At 39.2% G+C, this 23,711-nt stretch overlaps 2 protein-coding genes across 2 annotated transcripts; both read right to left on the bottom strand.

Annotated features, from left to right (window-relative positions):
* Positions 1-12,096: 12,096 nt before the first annotated feature.
* On the bottom strand, positions 12,097-13,074 carry LOC122723104. Its single transcript, XM_043953909.1, has 2 exons — positions 12,711-13,074; positions 12,097-12,665 (listed from the first exon to the last, which is right to left on the bottom strand). Exons 1-2 carry the CDS (start codon positions 13,072-13,074, stop codon positions 12,097-12,099), a joined length of 933 nt encoding a protein of 310 aa, XP_043809844.1.
* An 8,549-nt stretch (positions 13,075-21,623) lies between these two features.
* Positions 21,624-22,897, bottom strand: LOC110607718 (receptor-like protein EIX2). Its single transcript, XM_021746870.1, has 2 exons — positions 22,104-22,897; positions 21,624-22,017 (listed from the first exon to the last, which is right to left on the bottom strand). The coding sequence occupies exons 1-2, from the start codon at positions 22,895-22,897 to the stop codon at positions 21,624-21,626; spliced, it is 1,188 nt and encodes a 395-aa protein (XP_021602562.1).
* Between the last annotated feature and the right edge of the window lie 814 nt (positions 22,898-23,711).

Raw genomic sequence — 23,711 nt, forward strand, 5'->3', positions numbered from 1 at the left:
GATCTCTTTAAAAAATTACATAAAAATTATAGCTTTAGTCAAATTATTTAAAGTTTCTTCTCTAGTTTTCATGGTACAAAATTTCAATTACTTAATTAAATTGATCTATTGTGGATTAATAAATAAACTTGAGTATATAAGATTGAAATTCAACGAATGCCTTTGGTAGCAAAATCCCAATTAAAGCAAAATTCAATTTCTGTCTAATTTCCTGAAATAGTAAAAGCCTATTCTATAGTAAATTTGAAGTTAATATGCTATCATGCTTAAATTGCAGATATTACACAAACTTTAATTATTAAAAAATTTATTTATAAAAAGATTCTTTAAATTCAATTCATTTTATTCAAATTGCAAGATGTATAATTTTTTATTAAAAAATTACAATTTGAAAAAAAAATAGAGATTCTAGGAACATTTTGATAAGCCTGAACTAAATTATTTAAAATTGTTTCAATATTTATTAAAATGTCAAAATTTAGAAATAATTATGATTTTTCTAAAATAATTAATATTAAGTAAATGTATTTGATAAATATATATGTTTTCACTTTGTATAAAAATAATTTATTATAAGATTTTCCAAATTTTTTAAAATTATAAATATTAAAAATTAAAAAAAAAAAAAAAAACCGATCTGCTCAATTCAATGCGCGATTTCGACGGTCAATAATAAAAAAATAAATTAAATAAAAAAATATTATCTTTATCACACCCACTTTCTCAAACTCAAACAAAACTAAAAGAATTTCTCCTAATTATAAATAAATATGTACAATCTGTCACAATTTTAAAATATAAAAATATAAAAAAAATTGATTTAATTAATTCATAATATATTTATATCATTATTTTTTATTCTCTCCAAAAAAATAACAAGATTATATATATACATTAATAAAAATATATTCATTATTTTAAACATATAATTTATATATTACCGTTCAAAATTATAAAAAAATTACAAAACAAATAATTTAAAATTAACTTGACTTTTACTAGATTATGATGAAGTGCCAAGAGTGTATCACCCAAAGAAATTTATAATATTAAAAATATAAGTGTGAGTATAATTTACTCAATGAGTAAGTAAATAAATAATAAAAGAGAACAAAAAGAAATTTAGATATTTAGTAGTATTAAATATTAAATTAAAAATAGACCGAGCAGTTAAATAAATAGCAAAAGAAAATAGATAAAATTTAAATAGTTAATAGTATTAAATATTAATTTTAAATAATTCAGGTGAATAAATATAATTTAATTCAATTAATATTGATGATCTGAGATCCAGAAAATAGGGTTTTTACAATGGATTCTGTAAAACTTAAAAAAACTTGAACATAGAGAGGAGCATTTTCCCTTTTATATGTTTCCTTTTGTCTGCTAGTGACGTGCCAACAGAACGAGTATCATTAGACCACCTGTCCCTGCTACGCTGATACGGACGTACGAGGGAATCAGATCTCTGCCCCATGCGTAACGGCCTCTGATTCTCCCTGTGCGCATGTAGGCGGGTCTACGAGGCGGGTGGATGAATCCATCTTCGAGTTCCGGGTTGGGCCGGAGGATAGGAACAAAGCTGGGCCCAAATGGGATCGGCCCGAGGTGCAGTGAAGACGAGGCCGGCCTGGTGGAGAAAGCCAGATGAAGCCCGGTCGAGAGGCTGAGCGGACTGGACCCGATTGGCGTGAGTGGCTTGAGGATCTCTAAGTGATGGGCTATTTTCTTGGGCCTGGCCTTAGACTGGGGTGAGGTGAACTCAGAAGTCATCAATTGCCCCTTTACCTTCTCGGCAGTTATTGCCCCAACTGTCGAGGGGGTAAACCCCTAGGATCATTATGACCGCATCTATTTGAATTCGGCTTGCCCTTTCATCTTATTGTCACTTGTAGCTTTAAATCTTCTCTGTCTTTTTTCTATTTTTAGGTTTCCTCTGCTCTTTGTGCGCGCTGTTATCCTTACTTTCTTACTTTTATCTTCCCGGTACGCTTTCTTTCCTTTCTGGTGAATAGCCTTTAAGGATTCTGATGCTGTTAGCCTAGAGTATAAAGTCGCCCTGTTTCACATTAAAAGCTCAGCTTCTGACTATATATTACTAACATTTCCTTCTCATCTTTGGGATCCTTAACGAAACAGCGAGATTTCTCTTTTCGATCTTTCTTCCTCTTGTTCAACCAATCTTCCGAAAGATGCGGGTTTAGTTTTCTTTGTTGTGCAGAAGGGGTATGGTTTGCCTTTCCCTTGCTCCAGCTCGGGCTTCCATGCCGAGCTCTCGAGGTTTCGAATCTTCAAGGCTGTATGTCAGTGTCAAGTCAGTCTCAGCTGCTCTAATTGTTCGAACTCTCAGGTCCTCTCAGACTTTGAGATCAATCGAGGACTTTAGGTCGACAGGAACAGAGCCTGCCCCACCTCCTGATGATGCCTTTCTACATATGTTTCAAGATATTGAAAGTTTAACTTGTTCCATTGCTCTTCAGAATGTTTTGCTGGTTTTCCTGGGTGTGCATGAGTGTATCGTGCATCACATTTGGTTGTAGGTTTGCAACATTCACTTGTTCCATTGCTCTTCAGAACGCCTATCTATGACGGAACAGTGAAGGGTGCTTATGGGGATCGACTTGTTCAGTTCCCCTATAATAACGAGACAGAGCTCGGCCGACCTGCGAAGCTCGTCTTCCGAACTATGAGAATTCTTCTAAAGTCGAAAGCTAAGGTAGTGGTGTAGGTGATAATGATGTAAACGTAGATGATGATGTATCCGGGCATGTAAATCCTTTAAGGATAGCCTTTTATCCCGTAGTGTTGGTATTTGTGACATGCTGTAATGCGTTTTTCTTTTAATGAAATTTTTGTTTGGCATCTATACTCGAGCTGTTCTTTCCTTGTCATAAATGAAATACTTAGATTGCTTGCTCCGTAACTTTTCCTGAGGGGTCTGCTGTATTGCTTTTTCCCTCTCGCCCCCTTAGTCGTTCAGAACTAGAGTTCATTTAGCCAACTGAGCTTTTGACTTACTTTTTTCGAGCTGGACCAGTCGTACCCGTGGGCTCTGTTTTTAACCTGTGAGCCGAGCTCTTGATCTTCTTAGGTAATGAGCAGGTCTAGTCTTTATCATGCTTCCATCTGCTTGCGTCTTTGAACGTTTTATTTATCTTTTTCCGAGCTAGACTAGTCGTAACCGTGAACTCTGTTTTTAACCTGTGAGCCGAGCTCCTGATCTTTTTAGGTGATGAGCAGGCTTATCTTTTTCCGAGCTGGACTAGTCGTAACCATGAGTTCTACTTTTAACCTGTGCGCCGAGCTCCTGATCTTTTTAGGTGATGAGCAGGTTTGGTCTTTATCATTGAGTGAGAGGTCCAAGTGGAGCCCGATCTTAATGTTTGAGCAAGTTGGGTTTGTTTTATGCAGATAGCCTGTGGGCGTTTGGGTGACAGGCTATTGCCATGGGCTTGGCCCTAGACCGGGTGAGGAGAATCCAGCGGTCATCGTTGCCCCTTTGCCTTCTCATCAGTTATTGTCTAACTGATGAGGGGGTAAACTTCGAGAGTAGTTAATGACTGCGCCGCTCGAAGACAAAATTGTGCAGAGCAACGCTTCGTCTCATTATTGCCTTTCATTTCGAGTTCTTTCTGTCTTCTGAAGAAACTTGTTTTCGTCTGCTCTCTGTTTTCCTTCGACTTCTTCTGCTTTCTCAACCTTATTGTATTTCAGGTACGCTCTCTTACTCTTCCATGGAGGGTCCTAAGCTTCCCGATGTTGCTAATCTCGAGTCGCATATTACTCCTTCTTCCATAACCAAGTATATTTCTCGGAGTTATTTAGACACTCCACATTACCTTATTCGAGCTCCTCTCCGGAATGAAAGGATAGTTCTTCCAAACCCTTCCCCTCCTGGTTTGATAGATCCCCAAAGGGGTCTTCGCATAGTCTTCTTCCTTAAGCAGAGGGATTTTGGTCTGACTTTCCCTTTTATCCCTTTCTTCATCGAGGTTTTCCGATACTTTGGGATAACCCCCCGGATGTTGTCCCCAAACTCCATTTTGTTCATGGCTTGTTTTGAATCCATTTGCTTGAGTTGGGGTTTTACACCCACTGCGTGCCTATTTGTCACTTTCTTCCGCCTTGTTAGGGCGACTCAGAATTTTTACTATTTCTCCCCCCGTAGTGGATTGTCTCTTTTCACGGACTACAAGGACTCGATAAAGGGATGGGTAGAGAATTTCCTTGTGGCGGAGCTGAGAAAAGAGACCGACTTGTCGTGGGGAGTGGGGCTAGACTAGGAGGATGTCCCCCCGGGCATCAACGACCTGCCCCAACTAAGCCTCACCGAGCAGGTGGGGTATCTTCGACTGACTTCTGTTGATAAGAAGTATGACGTCGAGAGGTGTATGTTCATGTCGAATCTTAGGGATATTTGGGACACGGGTATAATGCCTTTTTTAGCAACTCCGCTTTTTCCTCATAAGTGATATTAGAAAGTACACTAAATCTTTCTAGTTTTGTGTTTTTTGGCAGCTTCTAACGTCAAGATGGATGAGATCAAGCCCCCGAAGAACTTAGTTCTATCCCGGGAGAGTATGCATGCCGCCTTAGATGCCCTTCTGGCTGGGCGCCGCGTGCCTGAGGTCGCCGCAAAGGTGGCTCAAATTGTTTCTGCCAAGAAGGTTAGGCGATCTCCTGCCAGAGCTTCCTCTAAAGCTCCTAAGTCGAGCTCCCACAGTGCCAAGTCCTCTCGGCCGTCTGGCCGTGGCAGGTCGGCTCCTGCCCGTGGCAGGTCGACTCCTGCCCTAAAACCTGTTCAGGAGTCAGAGTCTGGTCAGGGTTCTACGGAGGATGCGGAGGGAGCTCCCCTAGCTGTTGTGAAGCAGGCTGGGGGTATTGGACAGACGAGGGTGGATCTTGCTCTTCCTTTTGAGGAGGCACCAAGGGGAAGGTTTGGATCCCCTGTTATTGAAGAGGAGGCTCCCAGGACAGGACTGGAGATCATTCTTGTTCAGGATAGTGTCCCGGAGGCTCCTACCAGGGATGCCCCTGAAGAGGTGGGGTCGGACCTTGCCAAGGACGAGGAAGTCATAGAGAAGGTAGGGGACAAACGTCCTGCCTCCCTCGAAGTGCCATCCCCAGCTCCAGCTCGGAAGAAATCCAAAGCTTCCAAGGGATCAGCTCCAGCTCTATTGGGAAAGAGAAAGAAGTCCCTGTGATACCACTGTTGTCCGCTCCTGATAACGATATTTTGAATGCAGAGGATATCACTCATCAGTCCCCAGCGAGCGTGGTTGCTGAGATTGTCAAGGAACGGATGTTCGGTGGCGTCTTGGAGGCTTCGGATCCGCGCTTGCTTGCTCTCACTGGTCTTTTAGCCAGCTCTACTAGGGAGCAAGCAGCGTTCCGTTCCCGACCTCGCGGGGAGCTCGGAGACACGATCAGGGAGATGCTTCTGATGGTAAGTTAAACTACCTCCTTTGTTTTCATTCTGGTTTTCTTTGTTTTAACAGTTTTTTCCTTTGTTTTAGGTGATGGGCCTCTTCATGGAGGTGGATGCCCGCGATCACGCTCTCCGGGAATCTGTGGACTGCCAGATAGAGGAGGCGCGTCTGGAGGAGAATTTGTCCGCAACTAATGATGCTAGGGGCAACCTTACAGCGGCTCGAGCTCATACCCAATCCCTCCAGGCGGAGCTGCATTCTGCGTTGGAGGCCCTCAAAAGAGTTGATGAGAGAACGACTGAGGCGCAAGAGCATACCAAGTCCCTGGAGGCAGAGTTGTCTCATACTCGCAGGGTTCTCAAGGAGTCTGATGAGAGGGCAGCTGCAGCAGAGATTCGAAGTGAAGAAGTTTTGAAGCAGCTGTCCTCCCTGGTGGAGACCCTTCGTGAAAGGGATGAGGCTATAAGCCAGAAGGAGGAGGTCCAGCGCCAGTATGAGGCCCTGAAGGCTGATTTTGAGGGGCTTCAAGTTCACTTGAATAAGGTGAATATTCTAAAGGAAAGGGCCTTGGTTCGGGTGGAGATCCTTGAGCAGGAGCTGAGCACGAGTTCTGAGCGTATCAAAGACCTGGCTTCATTGGCCGAGGAGTCTACGCTTCGTAATCAACAGCTTAGCCATGAAGTCAGGGCTTTAGAACGTAAATGTTCGGCCCTGCTCGAGGTGGTTAGACATGCTGAGGATAAGATCCAGCTGGAGTGCGAGAAACGTCTGGAGGAGTATCAGGAGTCGGATGAGCTGAAAGGAAAGATTGAGCAGGCCTGTGAAGCTCACCTCCAAGACTATAAGGATTCCTCTGAATTGAAGGCGGTTATAGCTGAGGCCTGTGAGGCGCATCTGGACGAGTATAAAGCCTCTGCGGAGATGAAGACTGCTATTTGGCAGAAAGCCTTCCGCATGTTCAGGACTGGCTACAATAGGGGTTTAAGAGAAGCCAGACGTGGTCCTGATACTCCTGTGGCAGAACTTCGAGCTAGAGAAGTGGATTCTGATGGCGAGGATGTTCTTTATGGGGAGGATGATTTCCCCTTGCCTAGAGGGACCTCTCGCGTTGCAGCTGGGTCTTCTGGGGAAGAGTCCGAGCAACAGGGGGACAATATGGAGGACTTCGGGACTGAGGGCGAAGACCCCGAGCCTGAAGAGGGAGACCCTGGCCCAGGGTTGGAGGGTGCCAGATCTCCTCTGGATGTAAATGTAAATAAAGATACTATAGGTGATGACATTCCGAGAGATGTAAGTCCCTTAAGGACTGTTTTTCCTTCAAACTCATCAGATAAATAAATTGTAATATCTTTTTGTCTTTAATGAAATTTCACTTACATTTACTTTGCCTGTTGCTTCAGCCTCATCAGGCCTGACTACTTATTCTGTTTAAACAGTCTGACTTGTTTAGATTTGATGATTTTGACAAGAGACGCTTAAGCCGTGTTTAATAAGCTTTGTAAAGAATTGACTACATCATTTTTCATCTTTTGGCGCTCAGCTCATCAAGACTGAAAATTTTAACCAGGAATTTAATTATTCGTAAGCTCTTTCCGGGCTAAGTTTTTATGCGTGTTACTTTATTAATGTGAGCTCAGGCACATAGCCTCTATTGAGTAATAATGAGTCGAATCATGTACCTGTCGTGATGATGCGCAGGGCTCGGATTGCCCCTTTACTTCCTCGATATTTATTGCATGAATAGTGAGGGAGTGGATCCCTATATTTTATTCGTACTTGCATGACCTCCTCTTAGGTGATTTTACTTTGCTTTTTTAGTTGTGAGCTCGGCTATCTGGTCTTCTTCGAAGTGACCTTTCGTCGGGTGGTGCTACTTAATCTGCGTGCCCCACTGGGACGAGGAGGTCGGCTTTTGTCGTTTTCCTTCTGTTTGGGTTGTTCTTGCTAAATGTTTATTCATGACCAACTGGCTCGAGCTAGGAACACGATCCTTTGCCCGTATTTATCCTCCTGAATGTTGCATGTTGCGAGCCTATCCGAACTGGGAGATCAATTCTTTGCTTTTTGCTTAGGCTTTTATACCTACAATCTGCGATGCATCTGGGGCCCTTGAGTATTGTCCGGACTCTTTGTTGTTCGAACCTCTTTCTAGGCTAGCTAGTTCAGTGCCAGAGGTCAATTTGCGAGGTTGTACAGAGCTCGCTTTTGAAGATTGGCCTGGGACTGTGGCGTTCTTGGCTATTGTACCCCGAGCTCCTTCGGGAGGTCGGAATTTGATTTTTCATTGGTAGCTTAGGATTTGTCTTCTTTGTTTTCCCGGGAGTTCTAGGGGATCCCGGTCTTCTTTGTTTTCCCGGGAGTTCTAGGGAATCCCGGTCTTCATGCTCCGGGAGGTCTTTTAAGATCCTCACCGGCCGTTTTTGTTTTGTTTTCCCGGGAGTTCTTAGGGATCCCGGTCTTCTTTGTTTTTCCGGGAGTTCTAGGGGATCCCGGTCTTCTTTGTTTTCCCGGGAGTTCTTAGGGATCCCGGTCTTCTTTGTTTTCCCGGGAGTTCTAGGGGATCCCGGTCTTCATGCTCCGGGAGGTCTTTTAAGATCCTCACCGGCCGTTTTTGTTTTGTTTTCCCGGGAGTTCTTAGGGATCCCGGTCTTCTTTGTTTTCCCGGGAGTTCTAGGGGATCCCGGTCTTCATGCTCCGGGAGGTCTTTTAAGATCCTCACCGGCCGTTTTTGTTTTGTTTTCCCGGGAGTTCTTAAGGATCTCGGTCTTCTTTGTTTTCCCAGGAGTTCTAGGGGATCCCGGTCTTCATGCTCCGAGAGGTCTTTTAAGATCCTCACCGATCGTTTTTATTTTGTTTTTCCGGGAGTTCTAGGGGATCCCGGTCTTCATGCTCCAAGAGGTCTTTTAAGATCCTCACCGGCCGTTTTTGTTTTGTTTTTCCGAGAGTTCTTAGGGATTCCAGTCTTCTTTGTTTTCCCGGGAGGTCTAGGGGATCCCGGTCTTCTACCCCTGAGGTTTCCCTGCTACAGGGTCTTCATATTCTATTTTTCCTTTTGAAAAGTGACATTCATAATAGAAATAACATTATCATATAAAGAATGGCGTCATTTTATTCAGTTGTGTTTTTCAGAGTATAATATTTTTCTTTACAAATATTTTAAGGGAAATACCTCTTCAAGTGTTGGATATTCCAAGCATGGGGCTCAGGGTTTCCCTGCATATCTTCAATTCGGTATACTCCCGGCCTGACCACTTTTGTTATTCTGAATGGGCCCTCCCAGGTCGGTGCCAACTTACCCATTGCGGCTCTTTTTCCCGTGGATGCCAAGTTTCTGAGGGCTAGGTCCCCTACTTTTAGACTTCTTTCCCTGATCTTTTGGTTGTAGTAACGGGCTGCCCGTTGTTGATAGGCGGCAGCTCGGACTTGAGCTTCCTCCCTACTTTCTTCAAGAACGTCCAGGTTGCTTCTTAGTTTGTCGTCGTTATTGTTCTCGCTGACAAATTGGACTCGATGGGTGGGGATTTGCAGCTCGACTGGGACTACAACTTCTGTACCGTAAGCAAGTGCAAAGGGCGTTTCTTTTGTGGACGCTCTAGGGGTAGTTCGGAGTGCCCATAGGATACTGTTGAGCTCTTCTGCCCAGTTCGCCTTTGCCCCATCCAGCCGTTTCTTTAATCCCTGGAGGATAGCTCTGTTGATAACCTCTGTTTGACCATTAGTTTGAGGATGAGCTACGGAGGAGAATTTGTGCCATATGCCCATATTGGCCGTAAATGCTCGGAAGGTGCTACAGTCGAACTGTCTGCCGTTGTCTGAAATAAGTACTCTTGGTATGCCAAATCTGCAGATAATATTTCCCCATACAAAGTCTATCATCTTGCGAGCTGTGATCGTGGCTATTGCTTCCGCCTCCGTCCATTTTGAGAAGTATTCTACAGCCACCACCACGAATTTCCTCTGCCCCGTGGTTTTGGGGAAAGGTCCTAGGATGTCTATTCCCCATTGTGAGAATGGCCATGGGCTGGATATGCTGGCTTGAGGAGTAGCTGGGACTCTGATGGCATTAGCAAATCTTTGGCATACGTCACACCTTCGGACGAACTCTTCTGCTTCCCTTTTAACGGTGGGCCAGTAATACCCTTGCCTGAATATTTTGTTGGCTAATGTCCCTACCCCTTCATGAGCTCCACATATTCCCCTGTGTATCTCTTCCATCACCTTTGTAGCCTCCTCCGGGCTCACACACCGGAGCCACGGGCTGGACTTCCCTTTTCTGTACAAGGTCCCCCTTATTGCTTGATAGTTGGCGGCACGAGTTGCTATCTTTCTGGCCTCGTCGTTATCCTCGGGAAGCTTTCCCTTCTCCAGGTATTCTAGGTATGGGGTCATCCAAGTAGGGCTTTGTTCCACCTGTAGCACCGTGTTTGTTTTGCTAAAAGCAGGGGTGTGGACATGTTGTATGTACACTTCATCGGGGAGCTGTTCTAGTTCTTCTTTGGATAACCGACTAAGCAGGTCTGCCTCCTCATTTTCTTCTCGTGGTATTCTTTGAAATTTGATGGTAACTCCCTGATCTATGAACTCAGCCTCTATTGCTTTTACTTTTGCCAGATAACTCTGCATGGTTGGATCTCTGGCCTGATATGCCCCAGTTATCTGATTGACCACCAGTTGTGAGTCGCTATTTACTTCGAGGTCGGTTGCCCCTACCTCCATTGCCACCATCATTCCGTTTATTAGGGCTTCATACTCCACCACATTATTGGAGGCCCTGAATCCTAAGCGCAGGGTGTAGCAAACCTTAAATTCTCCAGGCCCCTTGAGCATTATTCCTGCACCGCTGCCTCCGGCGCCTGAAGCCCCGTCCACATATAACTTCCAGCTGAACTTTTGGGAGAGTTCTTCCTTTCTTTCCTTCCCCGATACTTCTGAAGATGATTCTCCTTGTTCCTTACTGAATGTGCACTCTGCTATGAAGTCGGCAAGGGCCTGAGATTTTATAGCTGTTCGAGGTCGGTACTCTAGGCATTAAGGACTGATCTCAAGCAACCATGCTAACATCCGACCTGAGGTCTCTGGTCTATGCAGAATCTTCTTCAATGGTTGATCTGTCATCACTACTCCTTAGTGGCTTTCCAGGTAAACCCTGAACTTCCGGACTGCCAGTAGTAGGGCATACGCTATCTTCTCAATATTCAAATATCTGACCTCGGCATCTTTAAGCACCTTGCTGACATAGAAAACAGGCTTCTGCTCTCCTTCTTCCACCCTTACCAATACGGCGCTAACTGCTTGTTCAGAGGCTGCCAGGTATATCAGAAGTTCCTCACCTTCTATGGGACTACAAAGCACGTGAGGCGAGCTGAGATAACTTTTGAGTTCTTTGAAGGCTTCTCGACAGTCTTCTGTCCATTCGAAGTTTGGCACTTTCCTCAACTTTCTGAAGAATGGTAAACACTTTTCTGCCGACCTTAACATGAATCGATTAAGTGCCACTACTCTCCCGGTCAGTTTCTGGACGTCCCTTACGCAGGTCGGCTCTGGCATATTTAGTATGGCTTCTACCTTCTCCGGGTTGGGCTCGATGCCTTTTCCACTCACCATGTATCCCAGGAATTTTCCTCCTCTGATGAAGAAAGCGCACTTTGCTGGATTCAGCTTCATTCTGTACTGATCTAACACTCCGAACACCTCCCTCAGATCTGCCACGTGCTGTTGGAAAGTTAGACTCTTGACCACCATACCATGCACATAAACTTCTACGTTTTTACCGATCTGTTCTTTGAAGATTTTGTTCATCAGTCTTTGGTAAGTTGCCCCAGCGTTTTTCAATCCGAAAGGCATGGCTCTATAGCAATAAGTCCCATCTTCTGTTATGAACGAGGTCTTTTCTTCGTCCGACCTATCCATTGGGATTTGATGATAACCAGACATTGCGTCCAAAGACGACATATAATCAAAACCGGCTGTAGAATCGACCATTTTATTAATATCAGGGAGGGGATAACAATCTTTAGGGCAAGCCTGATTCAAGTCAGTGAAATCTATGCACATCCTATATTTGTCATTGGCTTTTTTGACTAGTACAGGATTAGCTAACCACTGCGGGTACATGACTTTCCTAATGAAGCCTGCCTCTTCTAACTTCTGTACTTCCTCCCTGGTAGCCTGTTGCTTTTCCTTGCCTACCACCCTCTTCTTCTGCTTCACTGGTTTGGCTTCGGGGAAGACATTCAGCTTATGTGTCATCACTTCGGGATCAATTCCGGGCATGTCAGAAGGTTTCCAGGCAAAGCTTGGTGCGTGACTTCGGATCAGAGTCATGACCTCGATTTTCTGCTCTTTTGTGAGGCCGGCGTTGAGACTGAAGACTTTGTCTGTTTCCTCCTCTGATAATGGAAAAGTCTCCAGTTCTCCTACCGGCTCTGTCCTTGCCTCTGTTTTCTCGTCCCTGACCTCTAAGACTTCTGAATCCAGCCCTTCCTCTGTTATGCTCGGCTCTGCCACTGTAGCCAGGTATAGTGCCCTTGCTTCCTCTTGGCTTCCCCGAACTATCCCCACCCCTGCTTCTGTTGGGAACTTCATCGCCAGATATCTAATATTGGTGACGGCCTCAAAGTCAAACAGCACAGGTCGCCCCAGAATCATGTTGTAGCTCAGGGGGAGTTTAGCCACCAGGAACACCGCATAATGGGTGCGAGCCCTCGGAGCCTCTCCCAAAGTAAGGGCTAGCTTTTTTTTTTCCTTCCACCGTCACTGGTGTTCCTCCAATCCCTTTAATCGGGGCTTGATCCCGAGCCAGTTGCTCTTCAGGAATTCCCATCTGCTGGAAGACTCGATAAGGCAACAGGTTTACCTTGCTCCCGTCATCAACCAAGATCTTCTTTACCCAGTAGTTGTGAATGATAGCTTCAATGACAAGGGCGTCGTCATGAGGCATCTGAACACCCTGAGCGTCCTCCGAGGAGAAGGTGATGGTTGTTGAAGAGTGTTCAACGATCTGCATGACCTCAGCATTGTTGTTTTCTCCCTCTCTGCTTCTCTTTTTCCCCCTTCGACTCATCCGACCTCCTGTGCCCCCTACGATCATATTGATTGTTCCGCTGGACCCATCATTCACAGTGTTAGCTCCTGTTCTTCTCGGCGTTTGGACTGCCGGATTGGGTTGAGGTTTCTGTCCGTCCGGTTTCTTTACAAAATTCTTCAGGTGCCCTCTCTTTATCAACCTCTCGATTTCTGCGATCAACTGGAAACAGTTATTGGTGTCGTGACCATGAGTACGATGGAACTGGCAGTATTTGTCAGGATTTCGCTGGTCGGCTTCCGATTTCAGGGGCTTGGGCCATTGTAAGAATTCTTTGTCTTGGACAGCTACGAGCACTTTGGCTCTAAAGGCATTAAGTGGGGTCGGCTTCTCCGGAACCCATGAAGGGAGTAGCCTCTGCTCTGAGGCCCGAGGGGGAAGAGGTCTTTGGTCCCTTCGCTCCCAGGGCTGTCTGTAAGGCTCAGACCTTTTGCCATGTTTCTTTTCATGCTTCTCTGGCCTCCTTTCCTCCGGAGCTTTCTCCTTGCCTGGCTCTCCCTTGGCGAACCGGCTTGTCACCAGAGCATCATCCTGTCTTATATACTTCTCAGCCCTCTTCATTAGCTCGGCCAGTGAGGTCGGAGGCTTCCTGCTTAACAAGCCAAAAAACTCGGCAGAGGTCGTCCCCTTCTGCATGGCCTCTACCGCCCTTCCCTCATCGAGCTCGGGAATCTGCAGGGCTTCCATATTGAAACGAGCTACATACTCTCTAAGTGATTCCTCCCGTCTCTGCCTTACTGTTTCCAGATAGCTCGTCTTCCTATCTGCTGGCACCCCGGCGATGAACCGGCTGATGAAACGAGTGGCCAGATCTCCAAAACTTCCAATGCTTCCAGTCTCCAGGCTGTTGAACCACGCTCGCGCTGGCCCCGAGAGCGTCATTGGGAATACCTTACACATCAAGGCATCCGATAAAGTTTGCAGTTCCATGAAGGTCTTGTAGTTCATGACGTGTTCCCTCGGGTTACCAGCTCCGTCATAGGCTGCCATTGATGGCATCATAAACTTCTTAGGGACAGTCTCCTGCTGCACCCACTTCGAGAAAGGCGAAGAAGTGGGCAGGAAGGTTTGGCTTTGATCCTTCTTTCCTAGCTCGGCCAAGAGCTGCTCTCTCAACTTCTGCAACTTCTGGTCCACATCCTCATCTTCTGGCCTGGGCTTCTTCTCCAGGAGATATTCTTCCTCCTCTGCTTCACTTCTGGTCCACCTGGTTGTTCCGACGGAACAGTTGTCAGCCTCATCATTTTCTATCATCTCCCTCACCCTCCTTCCATGGATTCGGACCTCCGGCTCTTCCTATTCTCCGGCTCTTCTCTCCCTTTCCCCGGCACCGTGGCTACTGGTTTGAAGGCGGTCGGGGATAGGTTGGGGTCATTGGTTTGGGGTTCTTCTACCACCGGGAGTGTATTCATCGGAGTGCTGAGGCCCCTTTATTGCATTATCTGCCCTAACCAGTGGGCGGTGTTCTGTAGTTGAAGGGCCATGGTTTGAAGGTCCTGGTTGGATAAGGTAGCGGTGGGAGCATTCCCTGCCAAACTTGGCAAGGGATTCAGAGGAATGGGTGTTTGGTTGTTTAATGTTGTAGGGCTAGAAAAGGAGAACTGCTGCCCCTCTTGGGCAGAGCTCAGGTCATTTGGGAGGTTAAGGGTGTTTTCGTTGTGATTAGCCATCGTGGATCTCAGTGGGTTTTGTTAAGAGTGGAACTCCGGTGATGAAAAGATCTCCTTCGTTCCCACAGACGGCGCCAATTGATGATCTGAGATCCAGAAAATAGGGTTTTTACAATGGGCTCTGTAAAACTTAGAAAAGCTTGAACATAGAGAGGAGCATTTCCCCTTTTATATGTTTCCTTTTGTCTGCTAGTGACGTGCCAATAGAACGAGTATCATTAGACCACTTGTCCCTGCTACGCTGATACGGATGTACGAGGGAATCAGATTTCTGCCCCATGCGTAACGGCCTTTGATTCTCCCCGTGTGCATGTAGGCGGGTCTACGAGGCGGGTGGATGGATCCTTCTTCGAGTTCCAGGTTGGGCCGGAGGATAGGAACAAAGCTGGGTCCAAATGGGATCGGCCCGAGGTGCAGTGAAGACAAGGCCGGCCTGGTGGAGAAAGCCAGATGAAGCCCGGTCGAGAGGCTGAGCGGACTGGATCCGATTGGCATGAGTGGCTTGAGGATCTCTAAGTGATGGGCTATTTTCTTGGGCCTGGCCTTAGACTGGGGTGAGGTGAACTCAGAAGTCATCAAATATAAATTAAGCTGAATAAATATTTTGCTAAGAAATCATTGATGGAATAATGAATACAAAATCATAAATACAATAAATAAAATAAATAATAACAATATGAGAGTAATGCTAGCATTTTAGACTTGATGATGAAAATGTTGGCTCAAGAACAAATAAAATATTGGTCATATGAGTACGTCTTTAAGGTTGTATATATATAAGTTTTGTTCTAAAAACAATATAAATATATACTAAACTGAAAATAAATTATCTATTTAGTGAATATATGGAGTGTAATCGGCTATTTTTTCGGGTGTAATTTAAATTTTATTTTTATTAATTAAAAAATATGAATTTATTTTATTTATTTTCATTTTAAATAAATAAAATAATATATACATAAATATATATATATATTTTAAAAAATATCAATATTATATATTTATCCGCTTATCGACAAAATAAGTTTAGAATGTATGAATTTTACTATTATCTATACGGTAAGCTGGATTCTCTATTAAATTTTTTCACCTAGAATTAAAAAGAAAAAAAAAACAAATAAATATTGTAGGATTTAGATATAAAATGTGAATTTTAAATACTATATGTATATATAATTTTTTAAGAAAAATTCATCAATATTTTGATAAAATTAGAACTCTCAAAATTATACAGATTAAAAAATATTTAATAAATTATTATGAATATTATTTAGATTAACTTATAAAAATTATTAATCTTAAAAATAGAATTTTATTAATTGATCTAATTATTTTTTTTTAATTTTTAAATTATTATTTAATAGTAAAAAAATAAATTAAATTGTAATAATTTAAATAAATGGGATTTATCTAAATATTAAAATTTTTGTAAAAAAATATTGAATTTTTTATTAAAGATTGAAAATTTTAGAAGTTTATTAGAAAGAGAAGATTTGGATTGAAAAGGAAATTTTTTTATTTTATTTTATAAATAGTGGAGCAAAGCTCTGTTCTTCTCGGGAGAATGAAAAAAAAAAGGTTCTGATTTCGAAACTTTTCTCAGAACTAAAGCTTTTATTTATTTTATTTTTTCTAAAATTTATAAATTTTTTTCTTTTAATGGACAAATATAATAATTTAGATAAAGGCAAATCAATAAAAAAAAGTGTAATTATAGATAAAGGAAACGAAGGCTAAAATTAGAGTATTATAAATTTAATAATTAGATTAATAAGATTTTATGTTGTATTTCTTTACACTTTTATTTTAGTTGAATCGTTTGATACGGTTAATGGTTGATTGTGGATAATTAGTGGTTCATGTTGATAGCGAATGATTAATAATTAATTATTAACTACTGTTAAAATATCTAAAATATTTGATAAAAAAAATCTATTTTTTATTATTTAAATGTAAATTGATGAATAAGGATATATATTATATAATTTATTTATAATTAAAATGTATATAAAAATTAATAATTTACTGTATAATATATATATAATTTTAAAATATGATTATCAATAAAATAAATTTTATTTTTTATGCATATATAAGTTATTTTTATAATATTTATATTTATTTTATAATTATAAATAATTTAATAATATGAATAAAAATTTATTTTAATATAAAAGTTTGATAATTAATAAATATTAAAAATATATAATCAAAATAAAATATAAAGGCTTATCACTTATTAGCAGGTAATGAAAAAAAAAACTCTAAATTTAAAATTAATTAAAAAAGCAGTTGATAAATTACTTATTAATTATTAATAGTCTTTTTTTTAAGTTATTAAACGCAAAAATAAACTGTTTGAAAACTGATCAAATAAAATATTATATGTTTAGTTTGGTGATGAGTGTATCTGAGTAAATTTAAGAAATTTTAGATTTTACTTTATATTTAATTTAATAGTAAATATATCTAAATAAATTTAAAAAATCTCAAATTTTACTTTTCAATCTCCGGTTTTCATTTAAAAAAAATAAAAATAATCAAATATAGAGAAATTAAGTATCGTCCTTTCTTTTTTAAAAAAAAAATTATTAAATAAAATAGTTCCCTACATTTGCCGGTCTTTCTCCAAATTAATAAGACAGATTATTGATCATGAATTATGAATTTATTATATTTTTTAATTATTTTTAAAATTAATAAAACATATAATTTATTGAAGAAATTTAAAATATTTTATTGTTGCATTCAAATATGCAAGTTTCTCCTTCATATGGCTCCGTGGACTCTATCACAAGACTTGGGAGTGTAGCATGGGTTAAATTAATTTCTTGGCCACCATAGATTATTGATTTTGAAATATTTATGTAATCCCTTTGGAATCGAATTTCAAATTAAGGCATAAGTTTTTATTTTAAAGGTATTTATAATAAATTTAATAAAATTTAAATATTTTTTTAAATGAAAATTTAGAGATTGAAAAGTAAAATTCGAGACTTCTCAGATTCACTCAAATGCACTTCTCACCATATTAAGCATATAAATATAATAAAATTTAAACATTATTTAGTTAATTCATGAGATTTTACTTTATTATTTAAATAATCATTATATTAAAATTTACTGGTATATTAATTCTATAAAAATGGATTTAAAGCAGCAAATTGAAATTCTTTTTATAAGTAAAATAAATATAAAAAATTTCTTTTATTTTTAGAGAAAATATTTGTTAAAATTTTTTGACACGTTCGCACTCAAAAATTTAGTTTAAAAAAAATTTTCTTCATGAAATGAAAAGTTATGTAATTTTAAGGAAAAGACTTTCTGTTTGAGGAAGGTTTTTTTTTTTTCTATATTTTGAAAATGGTATTAATAATTTTTATATATATATATATTTTTTAAAATTAATATTAAATAATAAAAAAATAAAATTTTTGTTAGAAAATATTTTGTATGAAAAATAAGCCTAAATTTAAAAATTTATTCTCCAAATAATCAATATCATATATATATATATAGCACATTAGTAGATATTATTATTGTAACGACCCGGAAACCGGACCGCTACCGGCGCTAAGATTCAGATCAACTTAAGGTCGCCGGGACCCGTAGCAAACCTACTATACCTCCTGTATATCTAATAAAATCTCATATATGATCATACATTTTCATAAAAACTTAAACTTTCCATATACCAAGCTTGACATGTGCATGCATCATAACTGTATATATAAAAACCCCATACTAGAGCCCTCATCAAATGCTCTAGTAGGGTAAACATCTCATATATCCAAGTTTGGTTCAACATATCTCATCATTAAAAACATTTACATAAAGATCATGTGCAACAGGGATTACAACTATCAATAGGGCCAAGCACAATACTAATCCTCAAATCATTACATTACACCATATTACATGTCCACTACTAACTATTACATTAAATTATACCATCAACCTGATGACTCTTCCACAGCTACCTGTGCTCCTACAAACCTGGGGGTTAGGGGAAAGGGGTGAGCTACTAAAGCCCAGTGAGCAGAACCATAAAACAGTTAAATAAACGTATACTTTCATGAAATGTATCACAACACAAACAATACACATCAATGATGGACTTGTCACCAGAAACCCTCTACATATCCAATAAATGCCCGGTCCTCGACAGAGCTCCTCAGGACTTCCTCTTAAACATAACAATAACATATCCAATTGTGCCAAGGGCGTAGAATGGGCCTCACCTGGACTTCCATATCATATCATGCCATATCACATTGAGGGCTAGTGGGTCATCCAATATCCATCCACAACATCATCAAATAATGCAACGCATCATATTCATGAATTCTAATGCAAACAACCTATCATATAACATGACATTCGCGATGCATGATTATGCTAAAGATTTTAGTTAGTTTAAAACATAAGGTTCAGTTATACTCACCTCTGGCTGATGCTAAACGGTCTCTGAAGCAGCTGACTCACTGCTGGCCTCCTTGGTTTCTCAGGTCCGATCCTACACATGTGGACCTAAATGAGAAACCAAACATACTCTATAAAGACTCTAAACATCTCCCCAAAAACTCCCCCAAAACATCACAAACATGCATGGAAAAACAGACAAAGGAAGGCTGGGCATGGGACTTTCGGCGGCAGGTTCGGCGGCCGAAGGTCCCTACAGACCTGAAAGTCACTAACCTTTGGGGGCAGGTTCGGCGGCCAAAACTCTCCTCCAGAGCCCAAAGTCCAACTTTTGGGGGCGAGTTTAAGCGGCCAAAGCTGCCTCCTCTGACAGGTTCAGTGGCCGAACCTTGCTTCAGTGGCTGAACCTGGATCCTTCTGAGTGACAGAACCCGATTCTGCCATCCTCCATCCAGCCACCCAAACTTCCCAACACACATCCAACTATTCTAAAGCATGCATAAACACATTTTCAAGAATATAGGGGTATAAAACTAGCCTAAACCCCAACAAACATCAATATAGCACCACATTTATCATAAAACTAACATAACCCTAACATTTTAGATATACACTAATCATGCATTGAACACCCTTAAAACCTCTTAAAACTTACTTAAAACATATAAAAAAGTATGGATCTACACTTATCTCTTGAAGATCTAGAGGTGATGCGATCCAAGCTTGGAGATTAGGAGGAAAGGTCTCCGAAGGTCTCCAAACTTCAAAACCTTGATCTTAGCTCAAAAATCTTCAAAAATCAGGAAAAACTCATCAAAACTTGAAGGATTTAAGGGAAAACATAAAATCTACCATGGAAGGGTGAAATCTCACCTATGCCCGAGAATGGAGAGAGAAAACTCACCCATTTTCGAACACGGGCCCTTTCATAGGTGGCTGGCCAGACCACCTTCGGGGGCCAAAGGTGCCTCCGCAAGAGCATCATTTTCGGCGGCCGAACCTAGAATTTTCCTCCATGGTGTTTTTTTTCAAAACTCAATTTTCTTCTTTCATTAAAACCATAAAATACATAAAAACATTTTATAAAAACATATCTTACCCTTCTAGGAGGTTCCAACATCCGAGATTCCGCCGGAAAGTTGGAATTCCGACGACGGGGTCTAGTCAGGTATTACAATTATCGACCACTGGCAATCAAATTCAAGCATTTTCTAAAATCTAAATCATTTGGTATTTTGAAACTCAAAAGAATCACATGATATTTTATGAAATTTTCTTTCAAAATTTATGTTTCAATTTATTAATTTAGTTGATTAAGAAGATTTTTTCCAATAAAAAATTAAATAAATGGAAAAAATTAAAAAAAAAAAAAGGATGGTAGTGGCTACTAGATAGGCGTTTGTTTTGACTAAAAGAGAGAAAGGGTCTTTTTTTTTTAAAAAAAGAAATATTTTTATATAGATCAATATAACTTTATTATTTCTTACTTTTATTTATATAATTTTATTTTTATATAAATAATTAGAAATTATTCGCGCATTTTATATTGTGTGATTATTTATTTTTTAAAAAAATTAAATGGGCAAATAACTCAACTTGAAATATTTCGTGCAATCACATAAAAGAGAGTCAAAATGTCTTTAATGATGAAAAATTAGGATGAGTTGATACAAGTTAATTTCTACTTATTTATTATTATCATATTATTTTTCTATTTGTTATGTTATATGATTAATAAAATATCTATTATGTTTTCTTTTTGCACTCAGAGAGTTTGCTGAGAATTTGGATGTCAATTATAAAAGGTAGTCTGCTTTTAATCCGAATAAATTGATTGAAATTTTTGAAAGTAGTAAAGGGAGGATTTATAGTTTTGGATCTTATAATATTGTAAAGTCGGAAACTCCAACTACCTCTTTCTCATGCACATCAGTGTTCATCCTATAGGATTTTCTTAAACTATATTTTTTTTAGAGGAGGTTGAATAAATATTAGAATAAAATCGGATCAAAATAAAAAAAAAATGGAACAAATGCAAGAACAAATGCAAGTATAAATATAAAAGCAAGCAAAAATCAGATTTAAAAAAATATCTTCACCATATAATACAATTATGGATTTTATTTCTTTATTAGATAGTTCAGCAAATTGATGTATTAGTTTTAAACTTTAAGAAAATTGTTAAGTATTATATATTTATTCTAAACTTTTAACTGTATGAATATGAATTATAATGATTATAAATGATATTTAATTTATATTAAATATATTTCTTAATTGTAAATTTTTTGATTATACAAATTTAAATAAAAATAAAAAATTATTTTTTTAACGATAATAAATATTATTTAAAATATAAATAATTTTACAATCGAATTTCAATGAATTAATGATAGATTTATGATGATTTTTATTAAAATGGTCTTAATATTTTCGATGAAAATTTTTTTTCTTAATTATTTTTTGACAGATTAGAACGAATCGGTTAGGGGATGATTTCAGAATTTCAATGGATTTAGCGACGAATAAAGTTTGTCGCAAAAAGAAATCTATCATTTAACGATGTTATTTTAGACGACGGAATTTTAGACGACGGATTTGAGTCTGCCCATGAAATATCAGTAACGGATTTTAGACTATCAGTGACGGAATTTTCCGTCGCTAGTAATCTATTATTTATAGTGTTATAAAGTTCAAATATTAACAAAGGTACACAAATTAAAGCAATGTTGACTTCATTTATTTCAAAATAAGTAATAATAATTATTTTAAAATTTATAAAAAAGTTGTATTTTGCTTTTAACTTTTTTAATGCAAAATTTATTTTTTCGTAATTATATTGCAAAAAACATATTATATTAAACTCATTGATAGCAAAAATTATTATTTCAATTGCTGTAAGCTTATTTATATATTATTTATTAAGAATATAGTATTAATTCAAAATGGTCTATTGAGAATTATTATTCATTCAAATATATGTGTATATCAAAATGGTCTATTGAGAACTGACCCTTCTCATGCATTCTCTTCAAACCTGTTTCTTGGAAACTTTCTCTTCAGTTGATTTGCCTTAATTGCAACTGTTACCCAAAGCTTGTTGTAGACTCTCTCAACTAACCCAAACCAAGCATACCTCCACGGGTCCTTGAAGTACAAAATGCTACAAACTCCAACAAATCCAGCCACGAGATCAATTCCCATACCACGGTAGAACCAAAGCATTTCAGAGTCATCTTTCCTCGTAGTGCCACCTTTTTTATGACCTTTAGGCAATTCATCTGAACAATTATTCAATGGAGGTCCACAAAGTCCATCGTGGCCGATATAGATGGATTTGTCATCCAAAGTCTGAAGTTGGTTTCCCTTTGGAATTCGTCCAGATAAGTGATTGAATGACAAATTCAAGTGACTTAAAAAGTTCAAATCAGAAATACTGGATGGAATAGACCAGAAAGTTCATTTTTGGCCAAGTCAAGTGATTCTAGTGAGCTTAACTTGCCAATATTCCAGGGAATATGCCCATCTAATTTGTTCATAGATAGATTTAGGTTTTGTAGACCTAAAAGATTCATCAACTCCTTTGGAATTTCTCCAACAAAGTTATTTCCTGAAAGATCAATGGAATAGAGAAATGCAAGTGCTCTAATATATTCAAGCTGTATTCCTTTTATATAAACCAGAAGGTTCTCACCATAGACATCTCCTTCGAAAGACCCATCCAATGCATAAGTATGATAGTCCCAAATTCCGTTGTTTTCATGTGTAGAAATTGCAGTAAAATTGCCAAAACAAGTAGGAACGATTCCAGTCATCATGTTGTTTGCCAAGTTCAATATGCGAAGAGAAGCAAGGTGACAAAGCTGCAAAGGAATCTCACCTTCAAATTTATTGGAGTGAAGACTGAGCATTTTCAATGCAGATAGGCTTTCACCTATCCACCAAGGAATAAAACCATCAAAAGCATTCATGATAAGATCAAGAGCCTCCACGTACACTAGATTCCTCAATGACATTGGGATCTTCCCTTGAAGATTATTTTTTTGCACACACAGTGAAGCAATAAAGTGTTGAGAACCCAAGGACATTGGAACATAGCCACTCAGCATATTATATGAAAGATCAATCACCGTTAAATCTCTCAAATTTCCCAAACATGAAGGTATTCTTCCCGACAGACGATTTCTCGAAAGAAGAAGAATTTTAAAAGATACAATCTTGCATAAAGAAGCTAGAATTGTACCATTCAAATAGTTGTTGGAGAGTGATAAAAATTGCAATCTTGGCATCATTTTGCTGATATTCCTGGGAAAATCTGGCCATGAAGCAAGTTGTTGGAGAGATCCAATATGCTTGCATTAGTATGAAAATTGGCTAAAGAATCAAACTTGTTAAATTTCAGTGATATGAACCTATCACCAAGTGTGTCTACTTTTCTTAAATTTGGCAAGCTTCCAAAGAGCTTATTATAAGATAGATCCTGTCCTTCAATAGTGGAAGAAATGTTTTCAAACCAATCAGGGATGCTATCTGAGATGCTTGATTGGACATCACTAAATATACAATTCTCTTGTGTGTTTTGAGCCACTGTGGAAACCGAGGCCCTAGTTTGCAGGAAGATAAGTCAATCAAGTAAAGTTGAAAAAGAGGTATCCATTTGGCATCAATATCAAAAACTAAAAAATTCCCACTCATAACCAGCTCAGACAAAGCTCCAAGTTTTGACAAGTGAAGTTCAGTAACTTCCCCATGCAATGAATTCTAACTGAAATTTAGTGTTTGTAGGTCAAAGATGTCCAATTGATACAGGAATTGAGCCGCAGAAAAAGTTGAAGAACTTTTAGGCATTTAAACTCTCCCAAGTTATTTGGAAGACTACTAGAAAATGAATTATTATAAAGATACAGATAATCCAAACAGTTGTGATGCAACTGGTGTTACGGTATGGAGCCTAATAATATATTATGGATCATACTCCACGGTCGCGGATCCAACTCCGTTATGAGTTGGCCGAGGTGTGAAGGGTGGGAGCCCCACCTAAAAGTGAGAGTTTAGGGGCAAAGCCTCCAAGGCGAATTTTCTTTTAGGACTATTTTATCTTTTTAT

Source organism: Manihot esculenta, chromosome 1 (genome assembly GCF_001659605.2).
Source record: "Manihot esculenta cultivar AM560-2 chromosome 1, M.esculenta_v8, whole genome shotgun sequence".
In the NCBI taxonomy this organism is placed as follows: domain Eukaryota; kingdom Viridiplantae; phylum Streptophyta; class Magnoliopsida; order Malpighiales; family Euphorbiaceae; genus Manihot; species Manihot esculenta.